At 36.8% G+C, this 25,938-nt stretch overlaps 1 protein-coding gene across 2 annotated transcripts in view; it reads right to left on the bottom strand.

The window, feature by feature from the left end:
* Positions 1-3,360: 3,360 nt before the first annotated feature.
* The window catches only part of LOC114651797 (PACRG-like protein), a 28,842-nt gene continuing 6,264 nt past the window's right edge, over positions 3,361-25,938 (bottom strand). For both annotated transcript variants that reach the window (XM_028801762.2, XM_028801761.2), the window contains exons 5-8: positions 22,141-22,275; positions 21,904-22,011; positions 8,590-8,670; positions 3,361-4,226 (exon numbers count right to left, since the gene is read on the bottom strand). In XM_028801762.2, the coding sequence (XP_028657595.1) occupies positions 4,170-4,226; positions 8,590-8,670; positions 21,904-22,011; positions 22,141-22,275 (381 nt within the window). In that variant the 3' untranslated portion in view covers positions 3,361-4,169. The remainder of the gene's footprint in view (positions 4,227-8,589; positions 8,671-21,903; positions 22,012-22,140; positions 22,276-25,938) is intronic.

A 25,938-nucleotide genomic window follows, 5' to 3' on the forward strand; every position in this document is an offset into this window, starting at 1 on the left:
TTTCAATTGCACCTGGTCCTGATGATTAATTTCCTTTTGTTTGCGCTAATGCGATCTTTACTATCTTTTTTTGATACTGTAGCGACTTCTGAGTCCGGCTCGAAAAGAAAAAGAAGTAAAAAAAAAAAAAAACAGACTGACATAATAAAGTGTCACAATAGTTTTACTTGAACAATCACCGACTTCGTAACCCCAAACACAATTTTCTAGCACCCTCTCTAACCCCTCCTCCCCCGGGTCTCGTCCACCCTTACCGCATCAATCAAAACCCCGCTATCAGTCTTCCGTGCTGTACTCCGCACTCCCTCAATCGGATGTAACAGTCACTTAAAAAAAAAAAAAAGGCTGGGATGCTACAATACTTTCGAATTTTACTGCTTTCATATTCTTTACTTTTCTCTGCATGTGTATCGCGCCATCGTTTGTCTGAGCCTTTCGAATTCCACTGCTTTCATAATCTCGTATCTGCCTTTTTTTCTCTCCAACGCTTTTGGGTCTCTTTTCTCCGCACTGCTCCTTCTTCTTTGCTTAGTTGTTGATGTTTCATCTAGAACGTATCGTCCTTATACACTTTATATGTGCTGAGAGCACAGGATCTGTGTGTGCTACGTGCCTTTACACGACTGAATGTTTTGCTGGTCATGCTCTTATTTGACATTGGTTGTAAGTAGGGCGTGTCTTGCAAGAATCTCATGTTCCACGTCCCCGCGAGACGGTCCTGGGACAATCTCTTGGCACAAAGTCTCATGTTTACGGTCCCCGTGAGATGCTCCGTGGCCAGTCTGTTTCGTCTTGCAGGTCTATTATGTGTCTTCCGAGAAGATCACATCTCGTCGTCCTGCTTTTTCTTTTTAAGATTTTTTTTTATAATAGAGAGATTATTCTTCTTTCAAAAAAAAAAAAAGTATGCCATGATGAGAAAAACAGACTTCAAAAAATTCCAAGCATCTTCTTTAAAGCTGTTTTGGTTCGTTGGAATCATACTTTGCTTCTCTGTCTCTGTCTGCTAGTATCTTAGCGTTGCTTTCCTGTGCCCGAGTTTCATATAGCTTGCCAGTTTCTTTTATATCTTTTTTTTATTTTGAAATAGTTTTGAAAAATGCTAAAAATGGTGTGCAAGACTGTAGAGTGATGGGCTAGGTAACATTACCTTCTCAATTGTATCCTGGTGTCCTTAGACTAGGGAACTGACATTGCAAGACATCCAAGCATCCTCAACATGTTTGGCTAAACATTTAACTCCGATAGTTCTGATCTATCTACTGGGGTGCTTAAATTATAAAACTGTAGCACTTTCAAGGACACAGACAAAGAGATGGCTGTTTTAGATCTCACGTAAATAGTGAAAGACATTGTACTGCTTTACTGATGATATCTGTATTACATGATTTACTGATTGTACATACAACACTGGTATTACATTTGCTTGTCTAATTTAAATAAAACTCAACATTAGGAAAATAGAGTAGCTTCTCTTTATATAAAATCCATAATGTGATTTTATATAAAGAATCCATAGTAACAGCACATTATGTATTGCTTAGTAAATTGAATAGCGTGTTCTCTTTGTCACTAATGCCAGTGGTCAATTACCATCACACTCAGCACACATACAAGACAGCAACAACGTGTTTATTATAGTACTGGTCTGTTGCAATGCATTAAAAATGGGCTGACAGTCCTTCACTACCCCTCCATCACAATTAAATTTACACATGGAAAACAGTATACTGAGGAAAACAAAGAAAGAAAGATTTATGCAAAATTTATTTCTGAAGACTAAAAGAGCACACAAGAAAATACTATTTAATTATGTAAAGATCTTACAGGCAGAGCTGATTGTTCTAAAGCTGATGTTACATTATGTGACTTCTTGTCGTGGGGAATGTCAGATTAGCTGACCACAAGCTGCTGATCACATCGCCGGAACATGTCAATTTAAACGACTGAAAATTACTGTCTATATTACATTTACTGATCGCATGCCGACCGTCCAGCACAGTCGTGCTAGCCACCTTTTTGCCTGATAACCAAGAGTGTGCTGCCTGACGGAGCAGGCGCATTACAAAATGGTTAATAACTGCAGCGAATTCAGCAGCAATCTTGGTACGTTCCTTTTTCCTCTCAGTTTTAGTAAGTAAAACACAAGGCATCAGAAAGACAAGCCTCCCTTCTATTTGTGAGGTCCAAAGTCCCTGTACTGCCTGACAGAGCCTGTGTTGTATGAAGGGTAAACAAGTATGGTGAGTTCAGCTGTCGTCTCTGCCCTTTATTTTTTTTTCAGTCTGTCTTCTTATGTAAAACATGACACAGCAGTAAGACAGGCCTCTGCTCCGTCTGCAAGGATCAAAACACACCTGTACCTTATTCCTTGTCACTTCCTGCTATGCACTGTACTTCCAGATGAGCATTTACTGGTCGTCAGCTCTCATGCACACATTGCCCATCCCTGTTTGATTTTATTTTAGTGAGTCGCAGACTATTTGGGAGTGAGTTGCTGGGTATGTCACATTAGGTGATCATCTTCATTGGTGTGCATCACTGACTGTCTCCTACTTGCTAAGATTATGAAAATGAAGGCTATAATTGAAAACTTTGGAAAAGCTGTTCTAATGTGTTATGGCTTAAAATTTTATAGATGAAAAAACAACAATCTCAGTGCCATCCTGAGACAACGTCTGGAAACTTGCAGCCCGTAGTATAAAGTCACTGAGCTAATTACTTAAATTAGTGTGTTACTTAAACCAAGACTAAATAGAAAGAATATCCATCCATCTATCCATTATCCAACCCGCTATATCCTAACTACAGAGTCACGGGGGTCTGCTGGAGCCAATCCCAACCAACACAGGGCGCAAGGCAGGAAACAAACCCCGGGCAGGGCACCAGCCCACCGCAGGGTGCACACCCACACACCAAGCACACACTACGGACAATTTAGGATCGCCAATGCACCTAACCTGCATGTCTTTGGACTGTGGGAGGAAACCGGAGCCCCCGGAGGAAACCCACGCAGACACGGGGAGAACATGCAAACTCCACGCAGGGAAGATCCGGGAAGCGAACCCAGGTCTCCTAACTGTGAGGCAGCAGCACTACCCACTGCGTCACCATGCCGCCCTATAAAGAATATTTCAGTATAAAACAACAAAACTTACCACTCCCATCTTGCAATCTGTGGTTATCTAGTTGATAACTGAAAAATACAATTATTTCTGAATTTTTTTTCTCTAACAATAGAACACAGCACTTGGAGACATAAGGAAAATCACTACAGGTGACATGAGGTATCTGCCTAAATGAATATTTGGGCCATACCAGGTAATATTGTCAGAAATACAATAAGCTCTCTAAAAAATATATTAATATACTTTTATTCAATATCAAGCATTAAAACAAACAAGTTCAATGAAAGAATTGGTTATGCAGAAAGTGTCATACCAAACATGTTATATATGATATGAAATAAAGTGCACAAAAATGAAGAACAACATTCACATTGGAAAACAGTGTTTACAGTATATTTAAAATGCAAATATGGAAATGGCAAATCTAAATCAAGACTGAATTTTTAAATAAATTTAGGAAAGTTATCTCTAAAACTTCATGATCAAGAAACATCACAAGGATTAAGTAAAATTTCAGATCTTTTAACATACGCTCCATGCAGACAATTCTCAAAAATCAAGGACAAAACTTTTCTCTAATGAAATGGAAAAGACACGGTGTATTTGTCTAACGGTTTGCAAATGTTTACAAGCTAAAATTATAAGGGAAGAAATAAACCCTTAGCTTCAGAATCTGGTGTATCACCATAATATAACAGATACTTTTATTTTTAAATGAAGGATACAGTAAGAATAAAGTCTTTAAGATTTCTCATAAATAAAAATACAGAAGTAGTACTAGACATGAAATAAATGAAAAAATCATTTTGGGTGGATGGTTCTGCAATAAAAGTCTTAGCAGTATAAATACCAGTACTTGATTTGGTACAAGTTAGTAAAATCAAAAGGTCTTCTTACTTCCTGCACTCTCAATTATTTTAAACAATATACAATGAAGAAGAGCAAATGCACGATACTTAGTGGGAAAAGTTAATATCTCCTGATGCAGAAGGCTGACATTTTTTCACAACGCAAAATAATATCCATTTCTAGGGATTGTTCTCAGGAGAATATTGAACAGTAGGTTGGGACTTTGGATTTGATAGCAGCAAGACTCCCCTAAAACACAAAAAACATTTTCATTATTAGTCTGATGCTGAAATAAATAATAATTAAGGCCTCCCTACAAATTTTTGATAGAAAAAGTAGGCTCTAAAAATGAACACATGAAATATGTAACAGCTTATTTAGTTTTTAAATATGTTGTTGAGTCTGTTCATTCTGTTACCTTGTAACTATAAAAGAAGAAAGCCTTTTAACATCTCAGTTTAGGTATCTATTATAAGCCACTACTAACAATCATTAGGTTATAAAACAATCATAAGCCTTTTTAACACTGCATGAAATAATGAAAACGCCTAACATATTTAAAGATCATCTCATCATTTTGATAATTTATTATTGTTAATAGTATCTTTTATATAATAAAAATCTAAGATCTGTGTGTGTCTTATCCCTCAGAGAAATCTGATTGGTTAGTTTGGCTTTGGTAACACAATGAAAAGAGGATGTGCAAGTGAGGGAGACACACGTGGAAGAATAAAGACATAGGAAGCACACGGAGAGCTGCTTTCAAAGACAGATAGTATTTCCATGGACAGGAGGCAAGCAAGATGCCTCAAAAATAATTAAAAACAATTATAGAACCTGAGATTCAGAACATGCTCGACAGAGGGAGCACCAGTCAAGAGAGGTTCAGACACAGGATTGCACAGAGGAAAGGCGTTGAGGGTACAGGTGGGTAAGAGATAGCAAATATTTTTAAATTTATTGCATTGCTTGTCTCAACCTGTCTCTAACAGGAAACATAGCTAATAGTCAATAAAAGATTTGTAGATTGTTAAAATGGATAGTTATACTAATGTGATATAAAAAAGGAAAAAATCTAATTTAAAAAGAATAAAATCAGATTGTAATATGAACTGTATGTCTTGTGACGGACGGCCGGGACACCCCTTCGACATATATTCTGGGGGAGCAACCAAGGGCTGCTCAATACCTCTCTCGGGACGCTTGGTGGCAGCCTCCCTGGCTGACGGTGGTGCCACAGCTTCCCGCAGGGATCTGGGGTGGCCGCCAGGGGGTGCTGCATGGGTCCCTAAGCCTGGCTGGACGAATCTTTAGCCCCGCCTTGAAGTGCAACCGGAAACAGGTGATCAAGCACCTGGAGCACTTCCGGGTGGTCTATAAAAGGGGCCAGCAACCACCACTCCATGTGAGTCTGTGTCGGGTTGGGCGCAATACAGTGCCTTTATTACAGTCTGGTGACGTAATTTGTCATAACTGTAGAATCCAGTTATATGTAAGGCTAGACGGCTTCGACCCCTGCTCGCTTCACTCACCAACCACCCCTAGCCTGTGCTATGTGCCAGCCACTTTGCGTCTCTGTCGCTCACGTATGTGGATTTCACTTTCACCAAACAACAAATCTTTAAATTCCCGTGGATGCGCCTCTTCATTGGGTAGAAACACTACGCTTCCCTGATGGCAACACGAATTAGATGATCTACAAGTCTCCGACTTAAAGTTTAAATCCGAACAATATAGTCAATCTCTTTTCACTGTTCCGTTATTTCACTGAGTAATAATTTCAGTTTGCTTGCGCTAATGCGATCTTATCTATCATTTATTTTGACACTTTCGAATTTTAGTACTTTCATTATCTCTAACCTGCTCTGCATGTGTATTGCGCCAACGTTTTTGAATTCTTTACGACATTCTACTTTGTCATCTACTCTTTGTCTTTTATTTCCGTAAATCTCTTGACACAAAGTCTCGCCTCACCGGATGTGAAAGTATCTCTCTGAAAAAGTTACGTCTCGTCCCAGGCTAAAAAGTCTCGTCTCGTCCCAAGATTGTGTTATTATAATAGGGAGAAATTAAGTATTAAGGTTAGTATCATTATGTATTATTATTATAAAGAAGATACATTTACCAAAATACCTTTACAAAATATAAATAAAATGTATGTTTTAAAGTGTTTCACAGCTATTCCTCAGTTGATATAAGTCGATAAAGTTCAGCAAAATGTATCCACATCAAAAACGTTTACAGAATAATAACAGTCTGGATCATGGAACGTGTTGGAAGAAGAGCAGAGGAAGGGCTGGCCCTAGATCTGGAATGTAAGGTGTTTTGCTATATGGAGACATGAGACGAGTGTGATAGTGCACTGACCGTTTCAGTAGTGAGAAAAGCGCTATATAAATGCAAAGAATTATTATTATTATTATATGCATGACTGCCACTAGGCATTTACAGTGGTGTGAAAAACTATTTGCCCCCTTCCTGATTTCTTATTCTTTTGCATGTTTGTCACACAAAATGTTTCTGATCATCAAACACATTTAACCATTAGTCAAATATAACACAAGTAAACACAAAATGCAGTTTGTAAATGGTGGATTTTATTATTTAGGGAGAAAAAAAAATCCAAACCTACATGGCCCTGTGTGAAAAAGTAATTGCCCCCTGAACCTAATAACTGGTTGGGCCACCCTTAGCAGCAATAACTGCAATCAAGCGTTTGCGATAACTTGCAATGAGTCTTTTACAGTGCTCTGGAGGAATTTTGGCCCACTCATCTTTGCAAAATTGTTGTAATTCAGCTTTATTTGAGGGTTTTCTAGCATGAACCGCCTTTTTAAGGTCATGCCATAGCATCTCAATTGGATTCAGGTCAGGACTTTGACTAGGCCACTCCAAAGTCTTCATTTTGTTTTTCTTCAGCCATTCAGAGGTGGATTTGCTGGTGTGTTTTGGGTCATTGTCCTGTTGCAGCACCCAAGATCACTTCAGCTTGAGTTGACGAACAGATGGCTGGACATTCTCCTTCAGGATTTTTTGGTAGACAGTAGAATTCATGGTTCCATCTATCACAGCAAGCCTTCCAGGTCCTGAAGCAGCAAAACAACCCCAGACCATCACACTACCACCACCATATTTTACTGTTGGTATGATGTTCTTTTTCTGAAATGCTGTGTTCCTTTTACGCCAGATGTAACGGGACATTTGCCTTCCAAAAAGTTCAACTTTTGACTCATCAGTCCACAAGGTATTTTCCCAAAAGTCTTGGCAATCATTGAGATGTTTCTTAGCAAAATTGAGACGAGCCCTAATGTTCTTTTTGCTTAACAGTGGTTTGCGTCTTGGAAATCTGCCATGCAGGCCGTTTTTGCCCAGTCTCTTTCTTATGGTGGAGTCGTGAACACTGACCTTAATTGAGGCAAGTGAGGCCTGCAGTTCTTTAGACGTTGTCCTGGGGTCTTTTGTGACCTCTCGGATGAGTCGTCTCTGCACTCTTGGGGTAATTTTGGTCGGCCAGCCACTCCTGGGAAGGTTCACCACTGTTCCATGTTTTTGCCATTTGTGGATAATGGCTCTCACTGTGGTTCGCTGGAGTCCCAAAGCTTTAGAAATGGCTTTATAACCTTTACCAGACTGATAGATCTCAATTACTTCTGTTCTCATTTGTTCCTGAATTTCTTTGGATCTTGGCATGATGTCTAGCTTTTGAGGTGCTTTTGGTCTACTTCTCTGTGTCAGGCAGCTCCTATTTAAGTGATTTCTTGATTGAAACAGGTGTGGCAGTAATCAGGCCTGGGGGTGGCTACGGAAATTGAACTCAGGTGTGATACACCACAGTTAGGTTATTTTTTAACAAGGGGGCAATTACTTTTTCACACAGGGCCATGTAGGTTTGGATTTTTTTTCTCCCTAAATAATAAACACCATCATTTACAAACTGCATTTTGTGTTTACTTGTGTTATATTTGACTAATGGTTAAATGTGTTTGATGATCAGAAACATTTTGTGTGACAAACATGCAAAAGAATAAGAAATCAGGAAGGGGGCAAATAGTTTTTCACACCGCTGTATGTGCTAAGTGGTAATACGTGAGGCGGGACTCCACTCAATGGCGTGTAACCCTGCCCAGTGTACAATCATATTTGTCATCTACTCTAATCAGAAGCTAAAACTCATTAAAAAAAAAAAAATGCACTAAACTGTTTTCTTGCAATCACTAAAATCATACTCTCTAAGGTATGAGGGTTGTATCCTCAATTTAACTTTCTGATAATCAATCACACTCTGTCTCAATTAAAGGTAATTGTAACTAAATAGGACTAGAAATAAACACACATAAATCATAGTCTTCCAGCAAAATGACTGACTTTTATGAGCAATAGCTTTCAACAAAACTTTCTAGTGCCAAGAATTAAAAGGGATTTGATAGACCTACTTATATCATAGAAACAAGCAAAGAGTTTAAAAATGCAGAATTGTAAGTATAACAAAACCAAGATTGGCAACACTGGACCACGTTATCAATTAAATGTACAAAAATGGTACGAAAAACATCACTTTTATAAAAAAAATGTTTTACCCCAACACTGTATTCACATTATATCTTATACATACCTTTCCACCATACTGTTCCAGTTTCTGTAAGGTAATTGTTACTTGTTCTTTGCATTTTTTATCCATTAATCTTTTTGAAAGCTACAGAAAGAAAAAAAAACAAAAAAAAACAGCCCTTTATAAAATAAGGATGGATTGAAGAATATTTCAAAGCAGAGACTCAAAACAGTCAGGCCAATAAATTACAATGCAAACACAATCTACTGTACACTTACTATATTTCATACGGAATATAAACGATTTAATGTTAAATATTCAAGAGAAGTACAGAACCTGGAATTTCATTGTATTGCATTAGGTATATAATGTAATAATTTATAAAGGTTTGAATTAATTTCAGATACTAAAAAATTACAACAAATGCTTGCTGACTATAGCCAGGTTTCCATCCAAGGAGTTTTTGCGAAAAAATATTTAGCGCTTCAAATTTTTTACCGATATAGCTGATGGAAATGCTAATTATCGATGAAATGTTGTACATGTCGACATAATATTTTTCCGTTTAACTTTAGCGCATAAATTCCATGTCGATACTTCAGATGTCGCAAAAACTACATTGGAAACAGTTTTTGTCGGAAAAAAGGGCTTTAACGCAAATAAATGTGTCACATTTTCATCACGTGCAATCAAAACGAGAATGGCGGAGCGGTTCGCATGGTCTGATGAAGAGAGTTTTTTTTTTGATTAGACGTCGTTATTCTGTATTAATTCAAATTTCAGTTTTAATTAAAAACCTTAAGGGAAGCAGGTTAATTCAGTTGTTATCGCACTGTGAAGGGATGTTGAAAGGTAGGCTCACCTGTACAGATCCGATGCTGCAAACACAGCTGCATCATGGGCACTTCCAGGAGTGCCAACGCAAATGTCTCATATCATGCACCTGTCATCAACAAGGGCCTGGAGAACAATAGATGGCCACCCTTTGCGATTAATGTAATCGCGGTAGCCTTCCGTCGGGGGAAGAATAGGCACATGCGTGCCATCCAGCGCACCGTAAATCTGTGGCACAAGATGCACCAAGGAATTGCGGTATGCAATTTCATTGGCCTCCGCTACAGTCGGAAGTCTGATATAACGTCGCATTAATTTTTCTTTAATAGCGGTGCACACAGCATATACACATCGATGGACGGTAGTTTTACTAACCACGAAAGTTTCTCCAACTACTCTATACTCGGCACAGGTTGCCAGCTTGTAAAGGGCGATGGCAATCCGCTTTTGGGTTGGAACCGGTGGTCGGTGGCAACCTGTGATGGGCGCAACATCAGGACTGATGAATCCACACAACATGTCAAATGTCGGCCGTGTCATTATAAAATGTTGCAGCCAGAGATTTTCTGTTAAGTGTCTCTCCACCACCTCCTCCCAGAAGGTCTTATTCTGTCATCTCTCCCATACCCGTGGGTTTCGTCGCACTGGGGTACTTTCTTCGAGCTCTAGGGCTATTCAGACAAGCAACTGCTTCATTCTGCTGTCGTCTTCGGATATTATGTACAATTCCAATTATTTGTGAAACTGAAATAACAGTAAGCTGGCAAATTTCAAAAAACTGTCTGAATAATCTCTCCATTTCTTTGTTTAGTGGAGGGGGTGTAACGTGGAAAACAAAAGGTAGATAATTTGCGACATACACAAAATTATGTATGGAAACGGCTCAAGGGCAGATTTTTTTCGCGATACAACAAAAGTTATGCGACAGTTCGTTTTGGGGGGGGATGACGTCATCACGCACACCATTTTATCGATAAAAAGCCAGTTTGATGGAAACAGGCTGGAGACAGCAAATTTCGCACATTTTTTTTACGTATATTCTGTTTGTCGATAACAAAACGTCGCAAAAAACTGGATGGAAACTTAGCTACTTTCATCACGTGCAATCAAAATGAGAATGGCGGAGCGGTTCTCATAGTCTGATGAAGAGAGTTTTTTTTTGATTAAACGTCGTTATTTTGTATTAATTCAAATTTCAGTTTTAATTAAAAACTTTAAGGGAAGCAGGTTAATTCAGTTGTTATCGCACTGTGAAGGGATGTTGAAAGGTAGGCTCACCTGTACAGATCCGATGCTGCAAACACAGCTGCATCATGGGCACTTCCAGGAGTGCCAACGCAAATGTCTCGTATCATGCACCTGTCATCAACAAGGGCCTGGAGAACAATAGATGGCCACCCTTTGCGATTAATGTAATCGCGGCAGCCTTCCGTCGGGGGAAGAATAGGCACATGCGTGCCATCCAGCGCACCGTAAATCTGTGGCACAAGATGCACCAAGGAATTGCGGTATGCAATTTCATTGGCCTCCGCTACAGTCGGAAGTCTGATATAACGCCGCATTAATTTTTCTTTAATAGCGGTGCACACAGCATATACACATCGATGGACGGTAGTTTTACTAACCACGAAAGTTTCTCCAACTACTCTATACTCGGCACAGGTTGCCAGCTTGTAAAGGGCGATGGCAATCCGCTTTTGGGTTGGAACCGGTGGTCGGTGGCAACCTGTGATGGGCGCAACATCAGGACTGATGAATCCACACAACATGTCAAACGTCGGCCGTGTCATTATAAAATGTTGCAGCCAGAGATTTTCTGTTAAGTGTCTCTCCACCACCTCCTCCCAGAAGGTCTTATTCCATCGTCTCTCCCATACCCGTGGGTTTCGTCGCACTGGGGCACTTTCTTCGAGCTCTAGGGCTATTCAGACAAGCAACTGCTTCATTCTGCTGTCGTCTTCGGATATTATGTACAATTCCAATTATTTGTGAAACTGAAATAACAGTAAGCTGGCAAATTTCAAAAAACTGTCTGAATAATCTCTCCATTTCTTTGTTTAGTGGAGGGGGTGTAACGTGGAAAACAAAAGGTAGATAATTTGCGACATACACAAAATTATGTATGGAAACGGCTCAAGGGCAGATTTTTTTCGCGATACAACAAAAGTTATGTGACAGTTCGTTTTGGGGGGGATGACGTCATCACGCACACCATTTTATCGATAAAAAGCCAGTTTGATGGAAACAGGCTGGAGACAGCAAATTTCGCACATTTTTTTTACGTATATTCTGTTTGTCGATAACAAAACGTCGCAAAAAACTGGATGGAAACTTAGCTTATGTTTGGCTGCTGGTACTACTGACTCTTTTCAGTTCTAGCATATTGTGCCTTAGTTACAGAGGTGCATATACAGCATATCTATAAGCCAAGAGGCTTTCTATATATTTCTTGGATATTTATTTAAGCGTATTACCATACAAATCCATCACAACTAATGACATTAGCAAAATCCCAGGAGTCTGCATTTATGCCTTGTAGTCAAAAAAATAAAAAGACACAGAGGATTAGTTTGTAGCCACATTCTGATAAAAGATGGAAAAGCCTGTTAAATGACTACACAAATAATTAAACTCTCAACATGCAGGATGACAGGAAGGCAATCATAGCAAATTACTACTCATAAAGTATTCATATGGCTAGTCCAGAAGAGCGGAAATTGAGCTGATAGAGACAGAGACAAACAAAATGAATATGAAGCAAAACATGGATGTCAGCTTTTTATAATGTGAGAAGAAAGTCCGTATACTATTTCAACAGTGTTAAGAAAGGCCTCAAAATAAATTAAAAATTAAAAATTTAAATTAATAAAGTGACAAGTACAACATACATAAAATTGGACATTTTGTTTAATTTTCATTTATATGTATCAAGCACAATTTGTAATGAAAGAGAATACCAGTAAAGATATAATAAATAAAATTCTAATTACTATCTAATACTAATCAAATGGTATCACAGGTCCTCCAAAAATGCCTGCAATTGATATATACTGATCTTCTGGTGACTACTGTAAATATCACACCCTGCTTGTTGAAGCAGTCTTAATATGAAATGACTTACAGTAATACTTGCATTACAACAATTGGATTTTTAACCAGCTGTGTTACCTGGCTTTGCCCGGGGAAATTTTCTACATCAGTAGACCTCAGTTATAGTGCTACTGATTATGTAACTAAATACTTCTCTGAATACAATATTTTTATTTATTTAATTATTTTTAACCTGGAGCTATTATTATTAGTTCACTTGAGTGGTTTACTGTTGAACATGCAACATACTGTCCTTGTTGGTATAGGTTGTTAAAGAAACTGCAACTGAACTCCTTATTAAAGTGGTGTACGGTAATGTTACAAAGGTGATTTAAAGCCGATTCATTCAATTCTAAAAACCTGTAAAAATCCTGACTCGGTATCAGTATCAAAGACTAAAATTAGTACTGCCTCAGTATACAGTACATTTCAAAAAAATGTTACTAATTACTTTTACTCATTCAAAAGCACCGTCCTGTTCTATTCTGATCACATTCTGAAAAACAGCATCTCCATCAGCTATAGGAAGAAAAAAAAAAAATCGCACTTCATTAATTGTGGCTTGGCTCCATCAAAATAGGCTGGGTTTTTTTTCTATTTCCTCTTTGATTTTGTTAACTTTCAAAAAGTACTTAATGCTGATTGTGGATTAGTATTGCAAGCGTAATGACAGCATGCATGTGGACAACAGTGTTGGCTTTTTCAAAAACACAAAGCTATGTACTGATTTAAAAAAAACAAAAACAAAAACAAAAGTTGTGTAATCAGTTTATCTCAGATTTATTGTCACGTGACACACCTCCGGTCTGCTGATGTGATTGACAACACTATCCTCATTTCTAATTACACTTGATTCATGAATGCTGTCTGTGGGTCGTCAAAAACCTTAAAGGCTAAAACAGGATCCCAAGGCCAAAATGTTAAAAAACACTGCTCTAATATAAATGTAGTTAACTATTGAGATGATGAAATTGTTATTTGCATAAACTGGAGCTCCCCATTTCTCCATGAGATCGTGTAGGTGCTTTAGCAAAATGAAAGATGCAGTGTGCTAGAATGTCCCACTCACTAAAGCATCATAAATAACAAACACCAACAAATAAAAACAATGTGTCAGCTAATTTTTTTTCTACATCACCAAATTTCAATCTAATCCATCAGGGATTTTTTTCAATTTAATGGTATTTAGTTTTTCTTTCATGGGTGTTTTTTACCTGCACATACTGATATATCGAAACATCCTTTCTTAGTGGATACCTACTATCTCAGGGATACCATCCTGACAAATTTTAGCTTTTTAGTAAAATGAGAAATATTTTTGCTGGTGGGTGAGTGAATGAGTCATTATACACAGTGCCCTTCATAATGTTTGGGACAAAGACACATTTTTCATTGATTTACCCCTTTGCTCCAGAGTTCAGAATTGCAAATCAAACAATTCAGACAAGATTAAAGTGCACATTTCAGACTTTAATTTTAGGATATTTACATCAGTTTTAGTAGAAATGACAACACTTTCAAATTTAAATTAACAAGGTACTTGTTACTTCTTAACATTACCATCAAGCCACAAGAAATGGCATATTATCAAAAAACATTTTTAGGCTCCAATATCTGTGAGGAAAAAAGTTCAAGCCTATTTTACTTCTGAATACTGACACCAATATAGGACAAAAGTTTGTTCATTAATGGCAGACACCATCAATTTAATGTAATTTACACTACAACCATTTCAAAGCAGCTACAGGTATTGCAGTCTGCAAACAAGGCTTTTTATAGCACTGAATAGCACCCCACCATGTGAGTTCAGGTTCGATCCTATGATCCAAGCTTGGAAGAGATTACCGTATTGAAATTCAAAAGAGGTCATTTGTATAAACTTTACAATCAAGACCTTTGACTACATGAAGAGGTACAAGAGAAGGATGTACTTTTCAGCAACGTTTTGCTATCCCAATTCTAGCACTTACCATAAAGGCAAGTACAACAATTAGGTTGTTTAAGGAGTAAAGAATACACATTTTCCTTACATGCAGACATGTTGCTCTGTATTTCTGTGTACGACTTTACTCTTCAATACAAGTAATGGAAAATTAATATTATAATACTTTAAGCCATAAGAAGCATGTTATTGCTTGTACAGTAAGTGTATATTTCACAATTTCTATCACTGTGTCCCAAAAATATACATATACCCAAAACTAGGGAGACCCATTCAAGCAAAGTTTCTTTACACTATTACTAAACAGCACTAAACCAGACCTTCCTAGTGGTTTTACTTACACCTTTTATTGGGAGTTAAAATGGGACTAGACAGTTTAGTAAAATTGTCTGAGAATGTAAACCAGCGTTACTGCCAACCCTGGTAATTAAAGGCTACTTTACTTGCATTAGAGATAAATTAAATTAATGACGTTATTATACAAAAGGGAAGAGACAAAATCAGCAATTTCATACGCATCGCTACCAATATCATGGGTTTAAACTATGAAGATGATGTAACAAAAATAACCTATAGTAGTATATTTTAATGGACAGTATCATGTCACTTGACTATCAACAATTGTTTAACATGGCACCTGTAATAACTTGATTTGCCCAAAATGAAAAAAAAAATGAATGTACAAAATCAGACTGATTTCTCAACTTATATGTATAAGTAACATGTATCATTTAAATCATTCTGAAGTCCTAAAACTCTCACACAAAAATATGTATACATATATGTCTGCCATATTTTACAGCAATGTATATAAAAGTAAAATTTATTTGAAAATAACTAGGGGGCTCTGCCCCCTGCTCGCCCACCTTTGGGTTTGGTTTAGCGGATGTACAATTTAAAGAGATTGTTAGTTTCATGGGAATTGTTACATATGCACTATTTTCACTTTTATTTTAAAACTTTTGTAAAAACAATACTTTATTTCCGTGGCGTGGTTACATCTCTTTCTTGCAGGACGTATAACGTTGCTCGCGTTGTGAAGGGGGTGCGGCTGAATGCACGCTAAGGAGATGTCGTCAGATAATCTGCTGTCTTTTTGCTGCTGGCGAGCTGCCTGTTCTGCTTGTCTCGCTTCCCGATCATTTCAAAGCCTGTACAGCAGCTGTCCTTTTGCCACTTTGCATCTCTGTCGCTCGCATTGTGAAGGGGGTGGGCAAGGGTTTGTTTGGCTGAACGCACGCTAAGGAGAAGCATTCTGATCATCTTCAGGCCTTTTGCTGTTGGCGAGCTGCGTGTTTTGCTTGTCTCTTGTCATTGTTTTAAGAGCTGGGAGCACATGAAGCGTGTCTGCCAAAAGCAATCCAACAACTGCTAGGTTAGATGTCCGTGGACTTGTTTTAAATGATGTCTCACTGCCTTGTCTCGCATGACGTTGTAAAAATAATACTTGTCCTTTATTTTCAGCCCCGGGCATGGTTAAATCTCTTTCTCAGGACGTATAATACTGCTCGCATTGTCAAGGGGAGGGGGTGGCTGAACACATGCTAAGGAGGTGCCATCAGATCATCTGCTGTCTTTCTGCTGCTGTCGCGCTGCTATCAGTCTTCCATGCTGTACTCCGCCCTCCCTCAATTGGACCTAACAGTCACTTAAGACAAAAGGCTTCAACCTGACTGGGACGCTACAATACTTTCGAATTTTACTGCTTTCATATTCTTTACATTTCTCTGCATGTGTATCGTGCCATTGTTTGAGTCTTTCAAATTCCACTGCTTTCATAATCTCTTATCTGCCTTTTTTTCTCTATAACGCTTTTGGGTCTCTTTTCTCCGTGCTGCTCTTTCTTCTTTGCTTACTCGTTGACGTTTCATCTAGAACGTATTGTCCTTATACGCTTTATATGTACTGAGAGCATAGGATCTGTGTGTGCTATGTGCCTTTACACAACTGAGTGTTATTTGATATTGTTTGCATCTCGCGGGTCTTTTAAGTGTCTTCCGAGAACTTCCGAGAAGATCACATATCGTCGCCCTGCTTTTCCTTTCCAGGATTTTTTTTTTTTATAATAGAGAGACAGATTTTTATTCAGAGAATACTAGAATTATTAATTTCAAGGAGATATATTTGTTTTCTTCTGTGTTTAAGGGGGTGTGGTTTACATAAACAGCAGCCCTTGTAAAGGAGCTTATGCACATTTCACTGGAATACAATATCACAAATAATCAGGGAGAAAATTGTGTCTAGAGCCTGTGTGATTTTGACTTATTTTATAAATGTAGCATAAGAGGGATGAAAAAAGAATAAAGATAATTAATCTTTTCTGCTAAGGTAAAAAAGGTCTTGAAGTGTAGGGATAATAAAAGTATTAAAATTTAAGGACATTAAAAAGGATGACAACAGATGCAAATTAAACATCAGCTTTTCAACACTGAGCACCATCATTCGCTTTTCAAAGTGGAACATAACAAAAAGGTAGTAAACACATTTACAAAAAACATCTATTATTGCTGCATTGACACAGTGTTATTGGAATTGTTGAAATCCTTTTATTAGGCCAAAAAGAATTCGCCTGCTCTACCAACTCAAACTGGCCAACTTTTTCATCTTATTCTCTCTCATAATCTTTGGTTTCTAACTACCAATTGTTCCTTCCAGCAAAACTTTACTCTCTAGTTATGTAAATTAACTTCAGACTGGATGTGTATGGAAACTTTGTAAAGAAGGTCTGGTGCCAGTGTCATTACTGCACTTGTGCATATTGATAGCGACCTGAAAGACCCATTATGCTGGAGAGCAACTGAAACATTTGTCCTTCCAATATAAAGCAATGTCCCAGTGCTTGCTTCTGTAGTTTGCTCCTCTCATCAATAGCTTTGAGGAAATATCCTGGCCTTATTAGAGTCCCTGTATTTATCTTACCAGTTAAATACTACTAGAATAAAATTGCATAGCACTGATGGAAAAAAGTGGGACCTACCTCTCTGAGACCATTTCTTTCATGTATGGAGAAAATAATCAGTTTTTCCTGCATATAGATACTACATGGACTGTAAGAGGAAACTGTAAGAGGAAGTTCCCTGGTCTCCTTTGCTGAAGGATCTTCTTATGGTAGCATGTATGCATCTACAATACTTATGTACAAGAAATTATGCTGTATCATTTGTAACTTCGACTTTTGCAAATAAATTCATGCAGAAACAGTTTGGTGTTACTACAGAAACCAGTACTTCCGCTGACAGTTGAAGCACCACGAAGACATGCCACAAAAACTAAAAGCAAATGTGAAGAGTAATGTTGATTACAAAAATACCTGGAGCATTATGAGCAAGCTTTCAACATATTTTTAAATGTCCTTATGTAGTATGCCATAGTTCAGAGTCTTTGTATATTCCATTGAATGGTGCTACAGCACATAAAAACTTACAAATTAATGAAGCATGCATCAATGGGAATACACTTGTGGGGAGTAGTCCATATCCTGGACATCCAAAATTCCTGCACACTTTCCATTCCACCAATTTACTAGGTCTTCTGCTTACCAAAAATGACAATTTATTTATTGTACTCATGCTGTGTCAAAAATTCCTATTGATATATGCATTATGTAAAAATCAACATGACAGTTGTGAACTGAACAGGATGAGCAGTCCTTGATACTTAGACTTTTTTTTTTTTTAATTTCCCCATGCTCGCTTCGCTGGCCAACCCTCGTATTTGCTTTTCCGGATACACACTTTTAAGATTGTTTTTTCTTTGAATTGTTGCTATTTCATTAGTTTCACTTTTATTTCAGAACTTCTGTAAAAACAATATTTGTAATCTTGCGAGTCCCAATATGCTGAATCTTTTTAATGAGGTCAGGATAGGTTTCTCTGTTTGGAATTTCAGCATAGACAAAACGATCTACATCATCAGCATTTAATAATTTTTTTTTACAAAGCAACAAAGTAAGTAGAGTTCTGCATTGGACTCCTGTCTGTAAAGTCGTGCTATTTTCCTCTCACAGTTCCAAAAGTACATGGGTTTACCAAGGTGATACCCCAGCTTTTGTCTAGGTTTTTGTACAAGGGCTAGACAGAACGTTTTTGACTCCTGGGGTAAATTTAGGTTTTTAAATAAGCAGACAGATAAATATATATACAAAGTAACCAATAAATGCATGTGCGGTAAACTCCGTTTTTGAAATTCTCAAGATTCTTTATTTGTCACATGCATAGTTATACAGGACAACACGCAGTGAAATGCATCCTGATCTGCTTATTAAAAACTGTGCAAAGTTAGAAGAATATCAGTTAGATTAACAAAAAGTCATAGATCGAAAGATAACAGTATAGTAGAACATAATAAATAAGTAAAATTATGTGAATAAAGTAGAATTAAGTGTTAAGGTGCAATAGTGTAGTAATTATTGTGCAAAACCAAACTTAGACTGGTGCATAGTTAAATGAGGCAGTTTGTTTGTTTGTGCTACTGCGATCTTTACTTTTTTATATTTTCTAATTTTCCTACTTTCATATCCTTTAACTTTCTCCACATGTGTATAGCGCCATGGTTTTTTTTTTTTTTTGAGCCTTTCTAATTTCCCTGGTTTCATAATCTCTAATCTGCTCTGCATGTGTTTAGCACCAACATTTGTAAACATCTCTATGAAGTTCTACTTTGTCATTTTACTCACTGTCATTTATTTAAGAGCCGGATTGGACATGCTTTTTTTTCAATTCCTCTTGTTCCGGGCTGATAATTACTTTCCTTATTTTCTGAATTTGCACCTCGATTATTCTTTTTTGCTCTTTTTTCTGTCCAACGCATTTGAGTCTCTTTTCTCAGCGCTTTTCTTTCTTCTTCGTTTAATCGTCGATGTTTCATTTCTACCCTATTCATTTCATTTCTACCGTATTGGCCTTATACACTTTATATGCACTGAGAGCCCTGGAGCTGTGTGTGCTGCATGACTGCCTTTACACTACTGATTTGTTTTTTTTGATATTGCTTGTAAGTAGGGTGTGTCTTGCAAGACTCTCGTTCTATGTTCCCGTGAGACGCACCGTGGCAGGTCTCTTTCGTCTCACAGGTCTTTAAATTATCTTCCGAGAAAAATCACGTATCGTAGACTATGAGGACAGGGGACAGGATTTCTTTTTATAACAGAGAGACTTGTTAATATTACATTAAAACAGAAACAAGTGCAGGTTAAAAGGAAAAAAATGTCTGTGTAACTTAACTTCCTTATCAATTTAGCAACTCATTATTAACTACTTTCAGGTTGAGAATTTTCAATAATATAGAGCTTTAAACTATTTACATACAAAAAAAGAACCTGACTAATGTGCCTTCAAAGCCATAATAGCATATGCAAATTTCTGACTTTCGAAGTGAAGTAAATGTCACACTAGTCATTTCTCAGATTACAGACAGAGAAGTGGACTGGGTTACCCCTATAAATGAGTACCTGAATTAACAGCAGGCATTTTCATTAAATTAAGAAAACTGTTTATAAAGCTTGCAGCTGCTAAGGGTCCTCCAAGACCAGGACCAAAAAACCCTGGTTTATGTGCATAATGAAGATTAAAAGTAATGATTTTAAATAAGCCAGTCTCCAAGAGCAATGTCTCTTCCTTCAAAGAGTTTACAGTTGTCCAGCTGACATGTATAGACTCTTATATTATTTAGGATTCGGATTTCTGTTTCGTGGCTTTATATCACTATTGTTTAAAAAACTTTTAAAGTAAACAGTGAGGCCCTCTTTTTGATATAAAAATTTTAATTTTAAAAATTGAGTCTACTTTTTGCATATCTACAAAGATTGCTTAGGTTTCATATACTTTTAATACCATGCATGATTTTTTTTTTTTTTAAATTGTTGTGGTCAATAATATTGGCACCCTTGCATTTCTGGTATGTAATGTACAAGGTCTTCATAAATAATAGGAAATGCGTCAACTTTTGATTATCAAACTATTTTCATAAGATGCCCAAAGTTATACAATAAAAAAATCCACCAACTAAACCGGGCAAAACAAATTTTATTTCTTGTGAAAAAGGCTCACCAGTGGTTCTAATTCCTCAAAAAGTCTGAAAAAAGTTTTCATTTCACTTTTTCATTTGTCAAATAAACCTTTTATTTTATACAGGAACTTGTGTTTGTGAGATACTATATATATATATATATAGTATCTTTGTCTACTGTTCTGAGGGATTATGCCATTGACGACTGCATGGCACTAATCACAGGTACAGATGATAAAAACTTTGATTTGCTCTAGCTCTTGAAAGTTTGCGAGATTTCTTTTACTAATAGAAGAGTTCAGATCTTTCCAAAGGTTTTCAGTCAGACTGAGATCATGACGCATTACTGGCCAGTTTAATGCAAGTCCATTTTTCTCCTTTTTAACCATTCCTTTATGCTGTATGTAATAAGGGTAATTGTCCTGCTGGTGGACCAATGATCTACAACCTATATCTAGTTTTCTGATACAGGTAGCATACTCCACTTTAAAATACTCTTGTCAATTGACCGGATTCCTGATACCCATAATGCCTTTAACATCTCCAGCACAAGATGATGCAAATAGTCTCGCAACATTACAGAAGTTCCACCATTTTTTAACTGTGTGAAGGGTGTACTTTCCTTTTAGTAGCCTGTAAACAATTTGATGGTCTGCATTTGTAAAGAGCTGTGCTTAGTTTCAGCATGAAACACAACATTTTCCCAGAAGGCTTTTGGCTTATAAAGACAGGTTTGGGCCAAGATCAGTCATGCTTTTTTATGTTTGTCTTTCAACAGTGGCATCTGCCTTTGCCTTCATCCATTAATTAAGTGATTAAAGGCATCATTCACTGATTTCATATCATGTAAGTATTGGCAATTTACTGCAGTCTAATTTCACTACAATGAGAATCTAGTTTGAACTGAAAAGGATGCCAGCAATTGTGTAATGGCAACTTTTAACTTTTTATACCATTTCCACACATTAACTTTTTAATCTTTGTATTAAACAAATGAGTATATACATTGTTTAACTGTCTAATTATTTTCAGGAAATATTGTACCTGGTATACCTAAAACCCAAGTTGGTGCAAATAATTCTGAAAACAACCAATATGCTTGCATGAAATGATCCCTGTGATAGCTATTTTACATTTTTGCAAAATATGAAATAAAACAAAATTATATTCATCGTTTCAAAAGCTATGGATGTTGAAAATTGCCAGTTAGAATGTCACAGAATATTCTCACTTGTCAGTGTAATTCAAAGAAATCTGCAAAAAGAACAATATATTTGTATCTTATCAGATAAGCATGGCTAAGAATTTTTTAAACAGTCTATCACAAAAGCTCAGCTCAGCAGAGCCATCTGGTGGCAACCCATGAGAGCCACCATATAAGCCTTAAATAAAAGTTTTTTAAAATTTGAAGAGGGTTTAAACAAAGTCCCTTTACGTAAAATTCTCATGGTCGCCTATTAGGGATCAAGAAAAAGAAAAGGGAATAATGACATTTAAATACTTACACAGCTGAGAAAATGTTTAAGGTGATCATTGAGGTTTGGTCCAACAGCTTCACTTAACTGAACCAAGCCATTTAAGCCCCTTTGAAAAACCTCAGGATTAGGATGGGCCTTAAACCAAAAAAAAACACTAAAATTAGAATTATGTATTATTTATTTAACCTTGAGAAGCAGTTTGAAAATAATTAATATGAACAAATGTTAGTTAAAACAAAAAGCAAACAAACAAAAAAGCCTTACTAGAGCTGTTTTCAGTGCAGGCACCAACTTGGGCAACAGTGGAGTAGCTTTCTCGGTGGCCCCATCAACACTAAGTATTTCTTTAAAACCTTCCACAGATACAAATGTATATGGGTGCTTTGTTTCTCTGAACCCCTAAATTAAGGAAATTAAAAATGTAATTATTTAATTACTTTCAAAATTGTTCAGTGTTACATACGTATTTACTAGAAAACCCAGCAGACTGAAATTGGTTCTAAATAAGCCTTTCCAAAAGGATGTGGTATCCTAACCTAACCTAAATGATTTTTTAAAATTATTCATCTTAACTGGTATATTGTAGCATTCTCATCTTATGCTACTGTAATCTGGAGATTGTTTGGTTTAATCTTACACAGCACAGTTGGAACACATATTTTTACTCATATATGTATGTACTTAATAATAAATGTCCAAGCATTTCAAGTATAGACTCATTAAAAAGTATACATTTTTTTAAGGGCCATGCAATACAAGGATAGCTACTCTAGTTGTTATTGTAACATCAATGTAATATTATCAGACATCTTTAATCTAGTTTAGAGGGAGGGAGCTAGAGTCTATCCTGGGATTATTTTTCACAAGACAAGAACCAGCTTATGATGAGATGCCAGTTACTCACATTTTAAAATATGATTCAACTTAAAGTGATTTAACTTAAAATCACCAAATAACTGTAAACTGTAAATCGATGAGAGTAAAAGCCACATAGACACACGCAGAATATGCAAACTTCATACAGATAGCATTTAGAGATCTAAATCTACAGTTCTAACCACTGTATCACCATACCATTTATTAACACCATAGTTTTAACACTATAGTCTACCATTTTACTCATCATACCTGTTTATTCTATATGGCATTTTATTCTTTATGTGGCTTAAGAATGAAGATGCTACTCTGTATACAGTAACACCTTTTTGTGCTTCCTCTTACAGGAAGGGTGATGGCATTCCTCCACCAGGTAACCTGTGCTTTGAGCTGGATCTCTAGGATAGGCACTGTTAGTCCTCATGGCAGTGTACTTTGCATTGTCTTAATGAGACAGTCCTATGTAGAGCAATTTGGGCTTCACACTTCCTCTATTACTTTGCTGGACACATTAATGGAAACACAAGTATTAAACAAACATTTCTATCTTCACCTTTTAAGTTTTTGTTGGTTAAGGAACATTATAATGAAATAAAATATGAATATGGCCATTTTAAAATTGTCTTGAAAATGTTTTTTAGCACTAATACAAATGTTTCTTGAAAAGTTCTATAAAAAATGAAAGCAAAAAAACCTGACCTCCAGTGTGCTGTTGTGAATCAAACCAAAAAGATTTTTTTTTTCCCACTCTGGGGTCAAAATGACACTCAGGTGAAATTAGTCGAGGGAAGTAGTTATCTCAGTATTCTGCTCAATGAAGCCCAAGATGTCTTAAGGTAAGAACTGGTCCAGGATGGGACACAAGCTCATTGCATGGGGATTTTATATATTACTTTTTATATTCCCAAATAATTTACTAAAGTCAGTCATCTACAGTATGTGCTATGTTTTAATTCAAAAGGCACCCATGTTTGGACAGTTACTATGAAAAATGTCAAATAAATAAAATGCATTTGGAATCTTGTTATCCAAAGTAGAATTGTAGCACATGTATTTCTACAAATAGATGCTAGATAATCTTTATTATGTTACTCTATATATCAAGTGCAACAGGAGGGTGTTGTAGTAGGCTCCTCTACACCCAAAATAAGGACTAAAACTACCAAAAATATACCATAAAAATGGTGCATTTATTGATAAAACAAACAAAAGACAGGATTGAACACTGGATAATACTTGGGGATAATACTTACTATTATTGTTGAACATATATTGTTACAAAATATTTAATAAACACAAATGTGATAATTGATTCCTTCATGAAATAACTAAAAAAATGTTTAAAAGGTTCAGCTTTCAAATCAATTAACCAAGTCTCTGAACACACACCTAGGTGTTAAGCTATGCGAACATTTACTAACTTAGTTTGATTCTGCCTGCACAATCTTTAAATCATTATTTAGCATGATGTCTGCCAGCATTCATAAATACTTAATAAACTTATGAGGATAAGGCTCTGTTATGACTCTTACGCTTTCACTCCTGGGTCTTACTTCCAGGCCATACTTCACTCCTGCCAAAGCATACCCCACAACCCCATTGTCCTCCCGAGACATTATGTCCACCTACCAGGCGCAAAGCCGAATACTGGTGCCTTTTCCATGCATTCTGATTTGCATCCACACTGCAAATGCTGGCATTTTTTTAAAATCTTATAATTCTTCCCCATTACCAACTCATCACACAGGTTTTTGGGTGTCAGGAAATGCTTGCAACTTTTTGTGTTAATTGTGCTGCTGATTGTTATCATGACCACATATGTGGTGGAACTATTATTAACACTGGAAAATGTCACACAAGTGCCTTGTCATTCAACACCTAAGTTTGACAGTAAAAATTAGTCTTTGGAATACAGTAGAACAAAAAAAAATAAAATTAAAAGTGCAATTTGCACAAGTTAAGACAAGTGATTATATTGCAATAGAATATATACTTTTCTTTCAAGTAATGCACAGACAGATAATGAAGTACTGTTTACATCAGTAACAAGTAATGGAAACAATGAATGAACAAGATAATGGACATTTACTCCATCTATCTGGTAATGCTAATTTTCAGGTTTTACGATAACATAACTAATGCCAATATGATGATATTATTATTGATAAAAATATTTTAAGCAGTGTATTGTGTCACTTCCAAAGAATAAAATTGTCACTAAAGTCAACTGAGTTAAGATCTCACAACCATTGTACTCAGGTCAAGGGACTTGTTTGTAAGGAGTCCAGGAATTTCTAGCCTTTAAGAATGGCAGATTTACTATACAAGATATTTTCACTTGTGTTCTAAGAATAAAAGTGTAACTCATCCAAACTATATGCCCAAATTATTTGATAACAGCTCCAAAGGCAATACATGATCACAGACTATTGTTAGAGTAATTTATATTTCCCAATTTCCTTTCCTTTAATTGCAGCACAAAATCAAAATCATTGTTTCCAAAACTGACTAATGCACTCACTGAATAATTTATTAGGAACACTTGTTTACCTGCTCATCAGTACAATTACCTAATCAGCCAATCATATGGCAGCAGCACAATGGATACAATTTTGCAGATAAAGGACTCACATGGTCTCTACAGTTTACTCAAAACAGTGTAAAAAACAAAAAAAAAAAACATCCAGTGAGGGTCACATCTGTAGATGGAGACATCTTGTTGATGAGAGACTGGCCAGACTGGTTTGAGCAGGCAGAAAGGCTATGGGAACTCTGATAACGACTCTACAAAATTGGGGTAAGCAGAACAGCATCTCAGAATGCACAACACGTTGAACCTCAAGGCAGATGGTCTACAACAGAAGAAGACCAAGTCAGGTTTCATTCCAGTCAGCCAAGAACAGAAATCTGAGGCTGCAGTCGGCAGAAGATTACTAAAAACAGGAGAGTTGAAGACTGGAAAAATGTAGCCTCTCTGATGAATTTTGATTTCTACTGAGGCACACAGATGGTAGTGACAGAATTTGGCACCAAAAGCATGCATTCCTGCACCCAACCTGCCTTATGTCAACAGTCCAAGCTGGTCCTGGTGATGTAATGTTAGGAGGAATGTATTCTTGGCACACTTTGGGCCTGATAATACCAGTCAATCATCGCTTGAATGCCGGTATCTATTTGAGCATTATT

This window comes from Erpetoichthys calabaricus, chromosome 5 (genome assembly GCF_900747795.2).
Source record: "Erpetoichthys calabaricus chromosome 5, fErpCal1.3, whole genome shotgun sequence".
Lineage (NCBI taxonomy): Eukaryota > Metazoa > Chordata > Cladistia > Polypteriformes > Polypteridae > Erpetoichthys > Erpetoichthys calabaricus.